The sequence below is a fragment of the Chiloscyllium plagiosum genome, unplaced genomic scaffold (assembly GCF_037043375.1).
Source record: "Chiloscyllium plagiosum isolate Xiang-an unplaced genomic scaffold, Cpla_swu_hap1 HiC_scaffold_46, whole genome shotgun sequence".
Lineage (NCBI taxonomy): Eukaryota > Metazoa > Chordata > Chondrichthyes > Orectolobiformes > Hemiscylliidae > Chiloscyllium > Chiloscyllium plagiosum.
In genome coordinates, this window is record NW_028270184.1 from 14,962,528 (window position 1) to 14,979,455 (window position 16,928).

Below are 16,928 nucleotides of genomic sequence, written 5' to 3' on the forward strand. Positions count from 1 at the left end.
ACTGATTGTAGTAAAAGACTCAGGCCTGAGCTTGATGGGGTTAACTTGGTTCAGAAAGATTCATCTTGATTGGCTCAATGTTTTTTAATGAGAAAATGACTGTCTGAGTGAAGTCCTAATTTAAATACCCGGACGTTTTTCAGGAAGGTCTGGGTTTTGTGTTGTTTAAGAATTGCTCTTTCAGTCACTAAGAGTTTCCTGGGGGTGGAAGAAGTCACTTTGGGTGTTTTACAGAGAGTAAGCAATGCGAGGTTTTTGGAATCAGCAAACATGCTGGAGTTGGGGCTGCCTATGTCTGTGAGGAAAGGGGAGATAATTCAGACAATCACACAGCATTTACAATTGCCAGAAATGCCATTAGAATCTTGGGAATTGGCTAAAATTCAATTGCATGTGAAACAGTTTGAATTATGATTAAAAGCAGAGGGAAAAGGAAAGGAAAGGAAGGCCCGAGGAGAAGAAAGGGAGAAAGAAAGAGAAGAAAGGGAGAGAGAGAGAAGAAAGGGAGAAAGAAAGAGTTTTTAAGCTTCAGAGGTTGGAAATGAAAACTGAAAAGTCAACTTACATTGGTGGAGGCAGAGGTAAAAAGTAGGAGTGATGGGGACTGTGATGACTGTCATCGCCCCAAAGACCTGGTGAGGATCTTTTTAAATATGTCTAAACTTGACGAGAAGGATGCAGAATCCTTTTTCATTCAATTTGAGAAAGTGGCTAAACAAATGAAATGGCTCGTGACCACGTGGGTATTGTTGATTCAAACGAAATTGGGTTGATCCAAACAAAATTGCATCACAATTTGAGAAAGTATTTAGGAAGTATAATGAGGTGTAAAGTTAGAGAGTTTTGAGAAGATTTGTAGCTCAGGTTGAGGTTCTGGATGTAGGTTTGCTCGCTGAGCTGGAAGGTTCATTTTCAGATGTTTCATCACCATACTAGGTAACATCTTCAGTGAGCCTCCGGACAAAACTCCATCTTAAGTGCATATGAACTAGGACCAGAAGCCTATAACAATGTTCAAGAATCTAAGGAGGGACTCTGGTCAAATGTACATGGAGTTTGAAAGGATCAAACAAAGTAATTTTGATCAGTGGATAAGGGCACTGAAAATATATCATACATATAATGCTTTTATAGGGACAATTATTTTACAGGAGTTCAAAAATTCACTTCCTGAAGTACAGAGAACTCATGTGGAAAAGCAGAGAGCTAAGACTGCAAGATTGGCAGTGGAAATGACGATGATTCTGACGTCAATTTTAATCTCAAAGGGATAAATACTGGGGAAAAGAGAAATCCTCAGGTGGTAAGGGAAAATGCGATCTCATTGAAGATAGTAAGGGCAGTTTACCACAGGGTAAAAAAAAAACAATTGACTTAACTGCAACGCTATCAAAATATTTAATAAAATAATAGATATATTCACTACTGCTAATTAACTACTCCAGTCTAGTAACATCCCATGAACATCCCATAGTTCCTTGAAAGTAGCGTTACAGGTAGATAGAATAGTGAAGGAGGCGTTTGGTATGCTTTCCTTTATTGGTCAGAATATTGAGTGTAGGAGTTGGGAGGTCACGTTGCAGCTGTACAGGATGTTGGTTAGGCCGCTTTTGGAATATTGTATGCAATTCTGGTCTCCTTCCTATCGGAAGGAAGTTGTGAAATTTGAAAGGGTTCAGAATAGATTGGAGGGTTGGAGGGTTTGAGCTACAGGGAGAAGCTGAATAAATTGGGGCTGTTTTCCCTGGAGCATCGGAGGCTGAGGGGTGACCTTAAAGAGATTTTGTCGAATCATGAGGGGCATAAATAGGATAAATAGACGAGTTCTTTTCCCGGGGTGTGGGAGTCCAGAACTAGAGGGCATAGGTTTAGGGTGAGAGGGGAAAGATATAAAAAAGATCTCAGGGTCAACCTTTTCACAGAGAGGGTGGTGCGTAATTGGAATGAGCTGCCAGAGGAAATGGTGGAGGCTGGTACAATTACAACATTTAAAAGGCATCTAGATGGATATATGAATAGGAAGGGTTTGGCTAGATATGGGCCAAGTGCTAACAAATGGGACTCAAGTAGGTTGGGATATCTGGTTGACATAGATAAGTTGGACCGAAGGGCCTGTTTCCGTGCGGTATGTCTCTGTGATTCTATAACACCCCAGCAACTGCTATTAAAAAATTAAAATTAAAACTAAAAGTCCTGGCTCAGGGGAGTTTGATCCCATCCATTGAGGCTTCTTTTATTGTTCCAACCTCAGAAAAAACTTTTACTCTTTAGGTTATTGGATTCAAACAGACAGCTCTTCAAAAGAAAACAGGACAAAATACACCTCTGAAACCCATAGTATCATCATTGGAGCCAAGGACACCTTACATGTAAGCCAGGAAGCATTCCCATGATTCTGCAAGGCCTGCCCAATGCCATTTGCTTTCCATACAAAAGTAGAGGCAGAAATCAGGAGGGTGGAAAGCAAAGAGATCATCAAACCAGTCCAATTTGTAGAATGGCAGCACCATTTGCACCTATGCTGACAGGGTGATTTGGATCATTTCAATGATTTTAATATTATCAAAATACTAAATTCAAATTTGATTGGATTGTGGTATCTTGGGGTATAATTTAAACTGATTGGTTAAATTTGAATTTGTTTTTATGCTCCATAGCAACACAGCTGTACTATTGGTTTCAACCAAGTGTTACATTGTTACCTTGTTCACTCTGGGCACAAGAGGCGGGTTATGGTCCAGTACACACTGTTGAGGCTGAGTCAGAGGAACCGGATCCAGTGCAAAAATGCCTAGGAGAAGTGACAAGAAAAAGAATAACACCACGTTTGTGGGACTTAGAGGGGGAGGGATACAGTGATTGTAGCTAGATCATCCATGTGTATTTCCTAGTAAATGAGTTCCATGATTGGGGCTGTTAACTCGGTCCAGTTAGGGAGCCCTGGCTGACAGCTATATATGAGAGTGTCAGGATCTGAGAGTTGAGTCTGAGGGAGGCAGAACAGTGTCAAGCACGCTGAACACATAAATAAAGAGTGATTTGTTGATAGAATACTGGCGTCTGTGGTGTTATTTCACCTTTAATAGCTCTCTTGCCTTCTCTCTCTAAGGAGAATAGCCTCAACTGCTTCAATCCATCCTCGTAACTGCTGTTCATCACCTCTGGAAGCCGAGACTGGGTTCAGTTCCCGTAATGGACTCCGCAATTCCCACAAGCCCCTTCGTCAGGGAATCCGCTCAATGGACCGTGTAAACGAATGCGCATGCGCTTAGGCGAAAGAATTACGCACGTGCAGAAGAAGGTTCATCCTCCTTTGTGGATGGCGGGAGATTGACCAATGGACTGTGCTGGAGGACCGGAAGAAGGCTGGTCCTCCACCCAATCAGAGCTTCCTCATTGTCTGAATGCGGATGTTACAGTTTGAGCTTCTGAAGCTGCTCTTTCCAGCCCGGTTAAAGTGCTTCTGTTCTCTCTGAATGAAGATTGAGTGAAACCTCCTCCTCCGGCCAACATCTGTGAGCAAAACATTTTCTTTTTTCCTCATTTCCGTTTATTTTCAGATTCGGAGCTTAAATTGTTGACCTGCAGGAACTGAAGGGAAACTTAAGTGGAATCTGAAGAGAATGCAGACACTGGAAGGGGTTGGCCCATGGGGTGTCACTGGCTGGACCTCCACTTAGTGACTAACCGTTGAGAAGGTGGTGGTGAGCTGCTTTCTTCAAACCCTGCACTCCATTTGGTGTAAGTAGATTCACAATACAGATACAGAGCAAGTTCCTGAACTTTCACCAAGCAACAGTGAAGGAATGATGACAATTTCCCGAGTCAGGGTTGTAAGTGACTTGGAAGTGGTGTTGTTCCTATGTAATTGATGTCCTTGCCCTTCTAAGTAAAAGTGGCTGTGAATTTGGAGGGTGCTGTTCAAAGAATCTTGGTGAATTTAGTAAGACTGTAAGAAATAGAAACAGGATTCCCCTACTGATCAAGAATGTACCTCAGTCCTAAATATACACAAAACGGTGGCCCCTGTGGCAAAGAGCTCCAAAGATACTCAACCTGCTGAGAGAAGAAGTTCCTCCTCATCTCAATCTTAAATTGGCAGCCATTAATTCTGAGACTGTACACTCTGGTCTTAGACCAGAGGTGAAACATCGTTTCAGCATTAACCTGTCAAAATCTTCAGTCTCGTAAATGTCTTGCCTCTCATTCTTCTAAACTCCACTGAGTCAAGTCCCAACTTGTTCAACCTTTACTCATAAGAAAATCCCTCCTCACTGGGAATCATCCTAGTGAACCTTGTCTGGACCGCCTGCAATTAAAAAATATTTTTTCTTCAATAAGGGAACAAAAACTGCTCTCTGTTCTCCAGGTGTGATCTCACCAGCACCTTGTACAGTTACAAGACTTCGGTTGAAATAAGGGACAGCATTCCGTTAGCCTTCATGATTACCGGCTGCACATTTGTGAGTGCTTTGTTTCATGCACAAGTCCCTCCAAGTCCATTTGTGTTGTTGTTTTCTGTAGGTCTTCACCATTTAAATAGTGCTGTTCTTTTGCGTTCCCTTCCAAAATGAACAACTTCACATTTTCCCACATTATAATCCATTTCCCAAATTTTTCCCCACTTAGGTTTAACCTATCAATAGCTCTCTGTAAATCATTTGTATTACTTTTGCGTTCGCCCTTTCTGGATGATTTTGTGTCATCTGCAAGTTTAGCCACAATATATTCACTTCCTTTCTCCAAGTCATTAATCTATATTGTAAACAGTTGCAGTCCCAGCACTGAACCCTGTGGAACCTCACTGGCCACAGATCGCCTAAAACAAAATTCCTTAACCCTATTTGCTCTTTGTTGCCTGTTAACTAATTCTCTATCCATGCCAATATATTACCTCCAACACCATGGGCTCTTATGTTACGAATGAAAATAGAAATTGCTGGTAAAACTCTGCAGGTCTGGCAGCATCTGTGGAGAGAAATCAAAGTTAACATTTCCAGTTCAGTGACTGTTCAGACTGAAGAACTGGACCAAAAACGTTAACTCTGCTTTCTTTCCACAGACCTGCTGAGTTTTCACAGCAATTTCTGTTTTTGTTTCTGATTTCCAGCATCCGCAGTTCTTTTAGGGTTTTTTTCATGACTTAACCGCTCGTGAAGTACTCTATCAAGCACCTTCTGGAAGTCCCAATACAATATAGCTACTGATTGATTTGGTGTCACGTGTATCCAAGAATAGTGAAAAGATTTGTTTATGATCAATACAGGCAGATCAGAGTAAGCAAGGAAGTACAAATCAAAAAGACTTAGAGACATACAAGTTCCATTGCACTAGGCAAGATCAACGTTAGCAAGATCAGCATTAGTTGAGGGTAGAGAGTCCATTCATCAGCCAGGAGGAAGCTGTTCCTGAACCTGCTGGTGCATGTGTTCAGGCTTCGGTATCTTCTGCCTGACAGAAGAGGTTGTAGGAGATTATTACTGGGGTGCTATGGATCCTTGATTATGTTGGCAGCCTTTCTGCGTCAGTGAGCCGTGTAAACGGAGTCCATGGATGGAAGGTTGGCTTCTGTGATGGTCTGGGCTGTGCACATCACCTTGTGTAGTTTCTTATGGTCCGGGGCAGAGTAGTTGCCGTACCAGGCCACTATGCACCCGGACCGTATGTTTTTAATGGTGCATCTGTGGAAGTTGTTGAGGGTTCTTATGGACGTGCCAAATTTCCTGAGCTGCCCAACAGGAGCCTTTGTGCCTTCTTGACCGTTGCATCTATGTGGCAAGTCCAGGACAGGTCCTTGGTTATTGTCTCTCCAAGGTCTTTACCTCTCAACCTCCATTCTGTTGATGTGTGTGCGGGCATGTTTTCCTCCTTTCTTTCTGAAGTCAATGATCAGTTCTTTAGTTTTGCTGATGTTGAGAGAGCAGTAATTCTCATTGCACTATCTCCCTCTATTTCCCTTCTGTATTTTGACTTATCATTGTTAGGCACCTGCCCTGTTACAATGGTGTTGTCAGCGAACTCGCACATAGCGTTCGTTCAGAATTTGGCAATACAGTCGTGGGTATATAGGGAGTGCTGTAAGGGGCTGAGGTTGCATCCTTGGGGGGGGCTCCAATGTTGTGGAGGAGGTATAGTTACCCATGTTCACTGATTGCAGTCTGTGGGTCAGAAAGCTGAGGATCAAGTTGCAGAGGGCAGAACCGAGACCAGTCAGAGTTTTGAGATCAGTGGAGGAGATAATGGTGTTGAAGGCGGATCTCTAGCCAATGAGCAGGTGTTTAACATAGGTGTCCTTGTTGTCCAGGTGTTCCAGGGATGATTGTAGGGAGAGGGATACAGCATCTACTGTGGACCTGTTACATAAATAAGGAAATTGTAGGGGATCGAGACAGGCTGGGAGACTAGAGTTGATGTGGGCCGTGACCAGCCTCTCGAGATACTTCATGATTATTGAGGTCAGAGTCACTGGCCAGTGGTCATTAAGGCATGCTGCATGTGCTTTCTTGGGTACGGAGATGATGGTGGTCTTCTCGAAGCAGGCGGGGACTTCGGCTTGTAGGAGGGAGGTTGAAGATGTCAGTGAATACCTCTACCAGCTGGTCCACACAGGATCTGAATGCTCGGCTGGGGGGTCCGTCGAGGCTTGTCCCTTTCCTTGGGTTGATTCCCAGGAAGACCGACCTGATGTCTGGTGACGGAGGGATACTGTGTCCGGTACTGTCGAGGCAGGCATCACCGCGCCGCTGGCATTCTGCTGAAACCGAACATAGAAAGCACTGAGCACGTCAGGGAAGGATGTGTATTAGTCTGCTACCTTCCATGCTTCATTTTCTATCCCATACTGTTGTTTAGGCATTGCCATAGATGCCGGGAGTCTGTTTGGTAGGTATGGGCCTCTACCTTGGTCCAGTTCTCCAATCGGAGGTTGAACAATTCATCAGCTTCACCAACACATTCCACCCTGACCTTAAATTCATCTGGAGCATCTCAGACACCTCCTTCCCCTTCCTAGACTTCTCCATCTCCATCAACGGTGACCGACTCAACGTTGACATTTTCTACCGACCCACCGACTCCCACAGTGACCTGGATTATACCTCCTCCCATCCTGACTACTGTAAAAATGCTATCTCGTATTCCCAATTCCTCCGCCTCCGCCACATCTGCTCCCAGGAGGACCTGTTCCACCACAGAACACACCAAATTGCCTCCTTCTTTAAAGACAGCAATTTCCCCTCCCACGTGGTTGATGATGCCCTCCAGCGCATCTCTTCCACTTCCCACACCTCCGCCCTCGAAAACCACCCCTCCAAACGCAACAAGAACAGAACCCCCCCGGTCCTCACCTTCCCCCCCCCCCCCCCCCCCCCCCCACCAACCTCTGTATACATCGCATCATCATCATCTGCCATTTCTGCCACCTACAAACGGACCCCACCACCAGAGATATAATTCCCTCCCCACACCTACCTGCTTTCTGTAAAAACCATTCCCTCCGCAACTCACCAACAACCCAGATCCCTTCCCAGCACCTTCCCCTGCCACCGCAGGAATTGCAAAACCTGCGCCCACACCTCCCCCCCTCACCTCCATCCAAGGCCTCCAAGGAGCCTTCCTCATCCATTAAGGTTTCATGTGCACATCCACCAATGTCATTTACTGTATCTGTCATTCTTGATGCGGTCTCCTCTACTTTGGGGAGACTGGACGCCTGCTTGCAGAGCGCTTCAGAAAACATCTCCAGGACATCCGCACCAATCAACTCCACCGCCCTGTGGCCAAACATTTCAACTCCCCCTCCCACTCTGCTGAGGATATGCAGGTCCTGGGCCTCCTCCATCGCCACTCCCTCACCACCCGACGCCTGGAGGAAGAATGTCTCATCTTCTGCCTTGCAACCCTCCAACCCCATGGCGTCAATGTGGATTTCACCAGTTTCCTCATTCCCCCTCCCCCCACTTTATCCCAGTTCCAAACTTCCAGCTCAGCACCGCCCTCATGACCTGTCCATCTTCCTTCCCACCTATCTGCTCCACCCTCTTCTCCGATCTTACCCCCACCTCCATCTAACAATCCCACTCTTGGCTGCCTTTTCCCCCCCCCTCCCAGGCCCACCACCGCCCCCTCCCCATTTATCTCTCTCCACCCCTGAGGCTCCCAGCGTCATGATGAAGGGCTTTTGCTCGAAATGTCGACTCTCCTGCTCCTTAGGTGCCTCCTAACCTGCTGTGCTTTCCAGCACCACACACTCGACTCTAATCTCCAGCATCTGCAGTCCTCGCTTTCACCTTGGTCCAATACTGCCTCTTGGCATCCCTGATGGCTTTGCAGAGGTCTTATCTGGATTTCCTGTATTAGTCTGGATCATTGTACTTGGTTCCCTTTTATTGACTCTGGCTAAAACTCTTGAAAAACTCTAATAAATTAGTCAGACACCATTTCCATTTCATGAAGCCAGGCTGACTCTGATTAGATTTATGATTTTCCTGATGTTCAGCTTTTACTCTCTTAATAAATGATTCCAACACTTTGACGACAATAGAGGTTAGGATAATCCTCCTACATATGCCTGCTTTTTCCCTTTCTTGCTTTTGAATAGGAGCGTCACGTTGGGAATTTTCCAGTCCTCTGGTACTTCTCCAATGTCCAAGGATTTTTGGTTCAATGCATCCGTTATTCCTAGCTACCACTATTAGGATCCTGGGATGCAAGTTAGGGAATAATTCACCATTAGCCCTATCAGTTTGTCTAATACTACTTCACTGGTGATTGTGATGGTACTTAATTTCTCCCCATAATCTTGAGCATTAATGGGATATTCAAAGTAGTTTCCATTGTAAAAACATCTGTTTAATTCCTCTGCCATTTCCCTGTTCCCCATTGCTTTCTCTACCGATTCAGTTTCTAAGCGATCTTTGACCTTTCTCTTTCTTTTTGTATATTTAAAGTCTTGTCAGTTTTTATATTCCTCGCTAGTTTTCCCTCATAGTTTATTTTCTCACTTTTTATCATCTCAGTCCTCCTTTGCTGGTTTCTGATTTTATCCCAGTTTTTGGGGCTATCACTGATGTTTTGCCTCCATATACACTTTTTTACTTTCAATTTGAATATTCTCCTTAATTTCCTTGGTGAGCCATGGTTGGATTCTCCCTCTCTCGGAATCTTTCCTCTTGTTTTTACCGAGAGTTTTAATGTCAATCACTGCTTGCTTACTGTCATTACGTTACAATTGACTACTGTATCTAACTCATTTCTTCACAATTCCCTTCAATTAAATTAAGGACAGTTGTCGTTGACCTAAGTTTCTTACTGTCAAACTGAAAATTAAATTCTATCATTTTATGATCGCAACTTTCTTAGAGATCTTCTCTCCTAAGGTTGTTTATTAAGCCTGCCTCATTACCTATTACCAGATCCAAGATAAAAATCACACAACACCATATTATAGTCCAACCAAGAGAAAAGTTAGCCTCTTTCCCAATATCCGTAACTAAAGGGGTGATTTGTCCAGGAGATGACTGATATTTAAGTGGACGGTAAATTAGTATAGGACGGAGATGTGCATTGTTATTATGCAATATGGTATTCATTGGGCAGCATGGTGGTTCAGTGGTTAGCACAGTTGCCTCACAGCACCAGGGACCTGGATTTGATTCCAGCCTCAGGTGACTGTCTGTGTGAAGGTTGCACATTCTCCCCGTGTCTGTGTGGGTTTCCTCCGGGTGCTCTGGTTTCCTCCCACAGTCCAAAGATGTGCAGGTCAGGTGAATTGGCCATGCTAAATTGCCCGTAGTGTTAGGTGCATTAGTCAGAGGGTAATGGGTGTAGATGGGTTACTCTTCAGAGGGTTGCTGTGGATGCGTTGGGCCGAAGAGCCTGTTTCCACACTGTAGGGAATCTAATTTTATCTAATATTCAATATGTTATTTGTGGCTCTCTGAACTTAATGTCTAATTATTTCTAGTTTTTTCTTATGAAGTTAACTCCATTATATATTTCTAGCCATTTGGCACATTTGAATCCATGAGACTTTGTCTAAATCCCTGTGACCCTGCAAGTTTATTTCTTTCAAGCGCCCATCTAAATGTCAGTTTGAAATTGTTGATTGGCTCTGCTTCCTTGACTCTCCCAGTGGTGATTTTCATCCCATGAGCACATCCAGCTGAAATAAAAATATTCCTGAGATCCTTTTTTTCCAAATCAGTGAATCTACATTTATGTGAAAGTTGATATTTAGGGTCAGCGATTTTTTTCCTGTGACCGGGACATGAAGCAGCGAGCATGGGTTAGCATGAATCATTGCCTTCAGGGGAATGGGGAGAGTGTCTACAGTGGAGTGGGATGGAGATGTTCAGCTTGTGGGTTACGAAATGTTCTACTAAAAAGTAGAATTGTTCAGAATTTCTATCCTGTACTGACAGTGATTTTTTTGTAAATGTGTTTTACAGAATGTGAAATGGAGAGGATTGGAAATCTCAAAGATCTGACACAGTCAATCAATTAATTGAGTCTCGAAACTCATTGGCGTGGAATCGAGTGAAATGTCTATCAGTTCTGTTTGCTGCCAAAGGTTTTGAACATCAGACAGAATGGAAAGGCACCAAGGCATATGCATGAGGGTGAACTGACAGTGGAAAGAGAGTAGAAACATTTCTTACTGTTCATAACGGGGAGAGACTGCACATGTGTTCTACCTCATGGACAAGGCTCTAACTGGTCATTCAACCTGAAAGGGCACATGGAGAACCTCAATATGGAGCGGCCATGGAAATGTGCAGTCTGTGGGAAAGGATTCAGATCCCCATCTAAGCTGGAGATTCATTGTCGCAGCCACACTGGGGAGAGACCATTCACCTGCTCCATGTGTGGCAAGGGCTTCACTGATTCATCCAACCTGCAGAAACATCAGCGACTTCACACAGGGGAGAGGCCGTTCAACTGCTCGGAGTGTGGAAAGGAATTCACTTTGCTATCCAAGCTGCTGACCCACCAGCGAGTTCACACCCGGGAGAAACCTTTCACTTGCTCGGAGTGTGGGAGAGGATTCACTCAGTCATCCAACCTGCTGAAACACCAACAGGTCCATGCTGGGGACAAACCGTTCCCTTGCTCTGAGTGTGGGAAGGCGTTCACGCAGTTATCTCACCTGCTGACACACCAGAGGGTTCACACTCGGGAGAGACCGTTCATTTGTTCAGAGTGCAGGAAGGGATTCACTCAGTCATCCCACCTGCTGACCCACCAGCGGGTTCACACCAGGGAGAGGCCGTTCACTTGCTCTGTGTGCGGGAAGGGATTCAGTGACTCATCCAATCTGCAGAAACACCAGCGAGTTCACACCGGGGAGAGGCCATTTGTCTGCTTGGAGTGTGGGAAGGGATTCACTCAGTTATCCCACTTGCAGACGCATCAGCGGGTTCACACCAAACAGAGACCATTTACCTGCTCTGTGTGTAGGCAGAGGTTCACTGATTCCTCCAACCTGGAGATACACCAGCGAGATCACAAGTAGTTACAGGGGTCAGATTCTGCTTACATTGCTGCTGTTAATTACATCCAGTGCTGAACGACAGTGGGTGAAGTCGGGCCTCTGGTTGGAGGGTGTCTTTCTGCTGGACTTGCTGGGCTGTCTGCTTGGTTTCCAGTAGCCTGATGCTGTTTGAGCTTGGACGGCACCTTTCCATTGAACTGATCTGCAAAAGCCGGACAATGTAGGTCTGTTTTATCCTGGATAGTTCATGATGTTTTCCTACCACTACAGGTATATCGAAAATAAATACATTTGCATCTGCTTCATAGAGTCTATAGCACAGGACCAAGCCAATTGGCTGAATTGGTCCATGCGAGTCCCCACCCTCCCCTTATCATACTCCCCAAAAAATACCCCAACAACATACCCTTCTAATACTTTCTCCTTTATGAATGTATCCATTTCCCTGTAAAAGAATCCATGTGAGTTTTGAGAAGATTTGTAGCTCAGGTTGAGGTTTGGGACGTAGGTTTGCTCACTGAGTTGGAAGGTTTGTTTTCCAACGTTTTGTCACCATACTGGGTAACACCAGTGAGCCTCCAGTGAAGTGCTGGTATTTAACATGAGAAAACCCAAACACGTGACTAGAAAGCTGGCCACTAACACCAGTGCTTCACCGGAGGCTCACTGATGATGTTACCTAGTATGGTGACGAAACGTCTGAAACTGAACCTTCCAGCTCAGCGAACAAACTTACATCCCGAATCCATGCTGTTCAACTCAAGCACTCATGGTAGCAAGTGCCATATTCTCACCACTTGCTAGGCTAAGAGTTTTTTTTTTAAATGAAATCTTATTGGTTTATTGAAGCCTTTCATCATCATGAAATGTTCCATCTGGTCACCCTTCACTCCTCTCTCTGTTAGAGCAAAGCCTCTCCTGAGGGTGAAATGCTCTCGGTTCTGATATTCTGTTGAATCTTCTCCAATGCCTCTATTTCCTTTCTCTAAATGGAGATCATGGATGGGGACAGTGGAGTTTACTTGTGGTTTGGAATTAATTGAACAGAACCTCCCCCATTTCTGAACTTCTCGCCCTGTGAAAAGGAGACCCACGTGGGGTTGCGCAAGGCTCATGGAACGTTGGTCCCTTGTTTCAAGGGGGTCGAGTTTTTTTTTGTTTTTCTTAATTTATTCATGCAACATGGGATTTGCTGGCTGGGGTAGAAAACGAGGACTGCAGACGCTGGAGATCAGAGTCGAGAAGGTGTTGCTGGAAAAAAACAGCATCCCGGAAGCAGGAAAATTGACGTTTCGGGGCCTAAGCCCTTCATCAGGAATGAGGCTGGCTGGTCGGCCAAAGGCGCTGAGAGATATATGGGAGGGGATGGGGCTTGAGGGAAGGTAACTGAGAATGCGATAGGGGGAGGAAGGTGAGGGAAAAGGTGATAAGTGGCTGGCCATCATTTATTGTGTCCCCTCAGTTGCCCTTGAAGGTGATGGTGAGCTGTCTTCTTTAGCCATTGTTGTCCATGTGGTGTAGGTTGACCAAGAGAGGGAATTCCAGGATTTTGACCCAGAAACAATGAAGGAATGGTGATATGTTTCAAGTCAGGATGGGGAATGGCTAGAAGAGGAATTTGCAGGTGGTTGTTTTCCCATGTATCTGATGCCCTGTTCTTTCAGGTGGAAATGTGTGTGGGTTTGGAAGGAGCTATCGAAGGATCTTGGTAAATTTTTGCAGTGCATAGAGTCGTAGAGACGTACAGCACGGAAGCAGACCCTTCGGTCCAACTCGTCTATGCTGACCAGATATCCTAACCTAATCTAGTCCCATTTTTCAGCCCTTGGCCCACATCCCTCTAAATCCTTCCTATTCAGATACTCATCCAAATACCTTTTAAATGTTACAATTGTACCAGCCTCCACCACTTTCTCTGGCAGCTCACTCCATACACACACCACTCTCTGCATGAAAACGATGCTCCTTAGGTCCCTTTTATATCTTTCCCCTCTCACCCTAAACCTATGCCCTCTAGTTCTGGACTCCACCAGCCCAGGGAAAAGATCTTGTCTATTTATCCTATCCATGTCCCTCATGATTTTATAAACCTCAATAAGGTCAACCCTCAACCTCCGCTCCAGGGAAAACAGCTCCAGCCTATTCAGCCTCTCCCTGTAGCTCAAATCCTCCAACCCTGGCAACATCCTTGTAAATCTTTTCTGAACCCTTTCAAGTTTCACAACATCCTTCCCAGAGGAAAGAGATCAGAATTGCACACAATACTCCAAAAGTGGTCTAACCGATGTCCTATACAGCCGCAACATGACCTCCCAACTCCTATACTCAGTGCTCTGACCAATAAAGGAAAGCATACCAAATGCCGCCTTCTCTATTCTATCTACCTGTGACTCTACTTTCAAGGAGCTATGAACCTGCACTCCAAGGTCTCTTTGTTCAGCAACACTCCCCAGGACCTTACCATTAAGTGCATCTTGTAGATAGTACTGCTGTTACTAAGTGTCAGTGGTGGAGGGAATGGATTTGGTGTGAATCAAGGGGACTGCTTTATACAGGATGGTGTCAAGTTTCTTTGAGTGTTGTTGGAGCTGCACCCATCTAAACAAGTGGAGAGTATTCCATCACACTCCTGTCTTCTGTCTTGTAGTTGGTGGACAAGCTCTGTGAGTTATTTGCTGCAGTATTCCCAACCTCTGACTTGCTCTTGTAGCCACTGTGTTTTGCAGTGATTCCAGTCGGGTTTCTGGTCATTGGCAACCCCTAAGATATTGATAGTGGAAGATTCAGTGATGTCATGGCGCATTGGTTCGATTATCTCTTATTACAGATGATCATTATCTTTCTTTTGTGTGCTGCGAATTTTACTTGCCACTCATCAGCCAGATCCTATTGCATTTGAACATGGACTGTTTCAGTAACCGAGCAGTCGTAAATGATCTTGAACCATAGAAGAGTGTATGAGCAGGAAAGCCTTACTGCACCTGTACAAGATGCTGGTGAGACCACGTCTGAAGTACTGAGAGTAGTTTTGGTTCTCTTATCTAAAGAAATATATTATTTAATTAGAAGCAGTTCAGAGAAGGTTCACTAGCATGATCCCCAATGCAGAGAGGATTGTCTTAAGAGCAAAGGTTAGACCTGTTGGAATTTAGAAGGAAGATGATGTCGTTGAAACACAGGATTCCTAGGGGGCTTGACAGTGTTGGGGATGGCAGTAAATTGAGCAGTGGGTGACTTGCTCCTAGCGGTCCAATTTAGAAATACCGCGTCACACAAGCCTTGAGTATTGACAGGTTTATTTGAGATTCTGGATCAGTGGTGCTGGAAGAGCACAGCAATTCAGGCAGCATCCGAGGACAGGCAAAATCGACGTTTCGGGCAAAAGCCCTTCCCGAAATGTCGATTTTGCCTGTCCTCGGATGCTGCCTGAATTGCTGTGCTCTTCCAGCACCACTGATCCAGAATCTGGTTTCCAGCATCTGCAGTCATTGTTTTTACCAGGTTTATTTGAGAGTTCATGGGGAAAGACGAGGCGACCGAATAGCCGCAAGTCACTCCGAGATACAAAGAATCGTGTAATTATATAGGTTACAATCGTTTAGCAATTAGCAAACTGTTAATTGCAGGATAATGAGCAAGATGGCATCTTGCCCAGTCATTAGCTTCAGTCATGTAATGTCTGGACAGTGTCAGTTAGTAGCTGACAAGCAGATGTTAGTAGACAATAGGTCCATGCAAAGGTATCAGTACAGCGGCAAGGCCAACCATCTTAGCTGGGCATGAGAAACACAAGATTTTAGCAGTCAGGCATGAAGATGGGATTCAAAATGGTTTCCAGGCTCTTAATATGTGACAAAATGGCTGCCATGAATCTCTCAATTCTCCCACACAGAATAATTGCCAAGATGATGTTTCACCTCATGGGAGGGTATAGGACCACAAGGCATAGTCTCAGAATAAAGGAGTGCTAATTTAAGATTCAGATGAGGAATTTCTTCTGAGGGTTGAGTCTTTAAACCTCCTTGCCACAGAGAACTGTGTTATGGAACCCTTGTGTATATTTAATGCTGAGATAGATCAGAAGGGGAATCAAGGGTTACAGGGAAAGGGCAGGAAAATAGAGTTGATGATTATCTGGTCAGTCACGGTCACGCTGGTGGAGCAGACTCAATAGGCTGAATGGCCCAATTCTAATCCTAATGTTTATTATCTGACGTTCTGGCCAATGAAGTATTGAACAAACATAAGGTGGAGATGTCAGGGTTGGACCTGGATGAGCAGAGTCAAAACTCAAACGACACCAAGTAATAGACATACACACACAATCTCTGCTTCCCTCCCTCTCTGTCTCTCTCTCCCTAACACTCTCTTGCTCACTCTCACACGTAAACAATGGGGGGGATTATCTCATTCAAGATTCTTTTCTGTCAAAAAAGTGGACCTCAACTTAAAACATAGACAGAATCAAAGCAGGACCTCACACCTAAAATGCATTCTCTAACCTGAGGTACCACCTATTGTACATTGATAAAACCTTTAATTATCGGTGGACAAAGACTTGAAAGTAATTTGCATTTTAATCAAGCAGGAGGTTGGAGGAACACAGCAAGCTAGGCAGCATCAGGAGATGGAGAAGTTGACATTTCTTCAGGAATGCTCCCCCTATCCCCACCTCCTGAAGAAGGATTATACCCAAAATGTCGACTTCTCCACCTCCTGATGCTGCCTGGCTTGCTGTGTTCCTCCAGCTCCCTGCTTGTCTACTTTGGATTCCAGCATCTTCTGTTTTTTTAAAACTTTAATTTTGCATTTTAATCAGCAGTCTGCTTCCTAACGATTAAAGGATTCAACTTTTAAAGTTGTTAACTTTTTGCTTATCAATATTGTGTCTTATGTTTCCCTATCATACCATACCTGAGGACGGAGCAGAGCTCCGAAAGCTTGCAATTTCAAATAAACCCGTTGGACTATAACCTGGTGTTGTTGGTTTTTGAGACCTTCGAGTGCAGGTTCATAGCTCCTTGAAAGTGGAGTGTTAGGTAGATAGGATAGTGAAGAAAGCATTTGTTGTGCTTTCCTTTATTAGTCAGAGCATTGAGTATCGGAGTATGGAGGTCACGTTGTAGCTGTACAGGACAGTGGTTAGGCCAATTTTGGAATATTGTGTGCAATTCTGGTCTCCTTCCTATCGGAAGGATGTTGTGAAACTTGAAAGGGTTCAGAAAAGATTTACAAGGATGTTGCTAGGATTGGAGGATTTGAGCATAGGGAGAGATTGAATAGGCTGGAGCATCTGAGGCTGAAGGGTGACCTTGGAGGATTATAAAATCATGATGGGTGTAGATTGAGTAAATAGACAGGGTCTTTTCCCTGGGTTGGGGGGAATTCAGAATTAGAGGGTATAGGTTTAGGGTGAGAGGGGAAAAGATTTAAAAGG

General features: G+C 44.6%; 1 protein-coding gene across 1 annotated transcript; it reads left to right on the forward strand.

The window, feature by feature from the left end:
• The first annotated feature begins 3,356 nt into the window (after positions 1-3,356).
• On the forward strand, positions 3,357-11,645 carry LOC148136233 (uncharacterized). The gene is made up of 2 exons (XM_087983658.1): positions 3,357-3,515; positions 10,449-11,645. The coding sequence occupies exon 2, from the start codon at positions 10,739-10,741 to the stop codon at positions 11,510-11,512; it is 774 nt and encodes a 257-aa protein (XP_087839784.1). The 5' UTR covers positions 3,357-3,515; positions 10,449-10,738; the 3' UTR covers positions 11,513-11,645.
• The last annotated feature ends 5,283 nt before the right edge of the window (positions 11,646-16,928 follow it).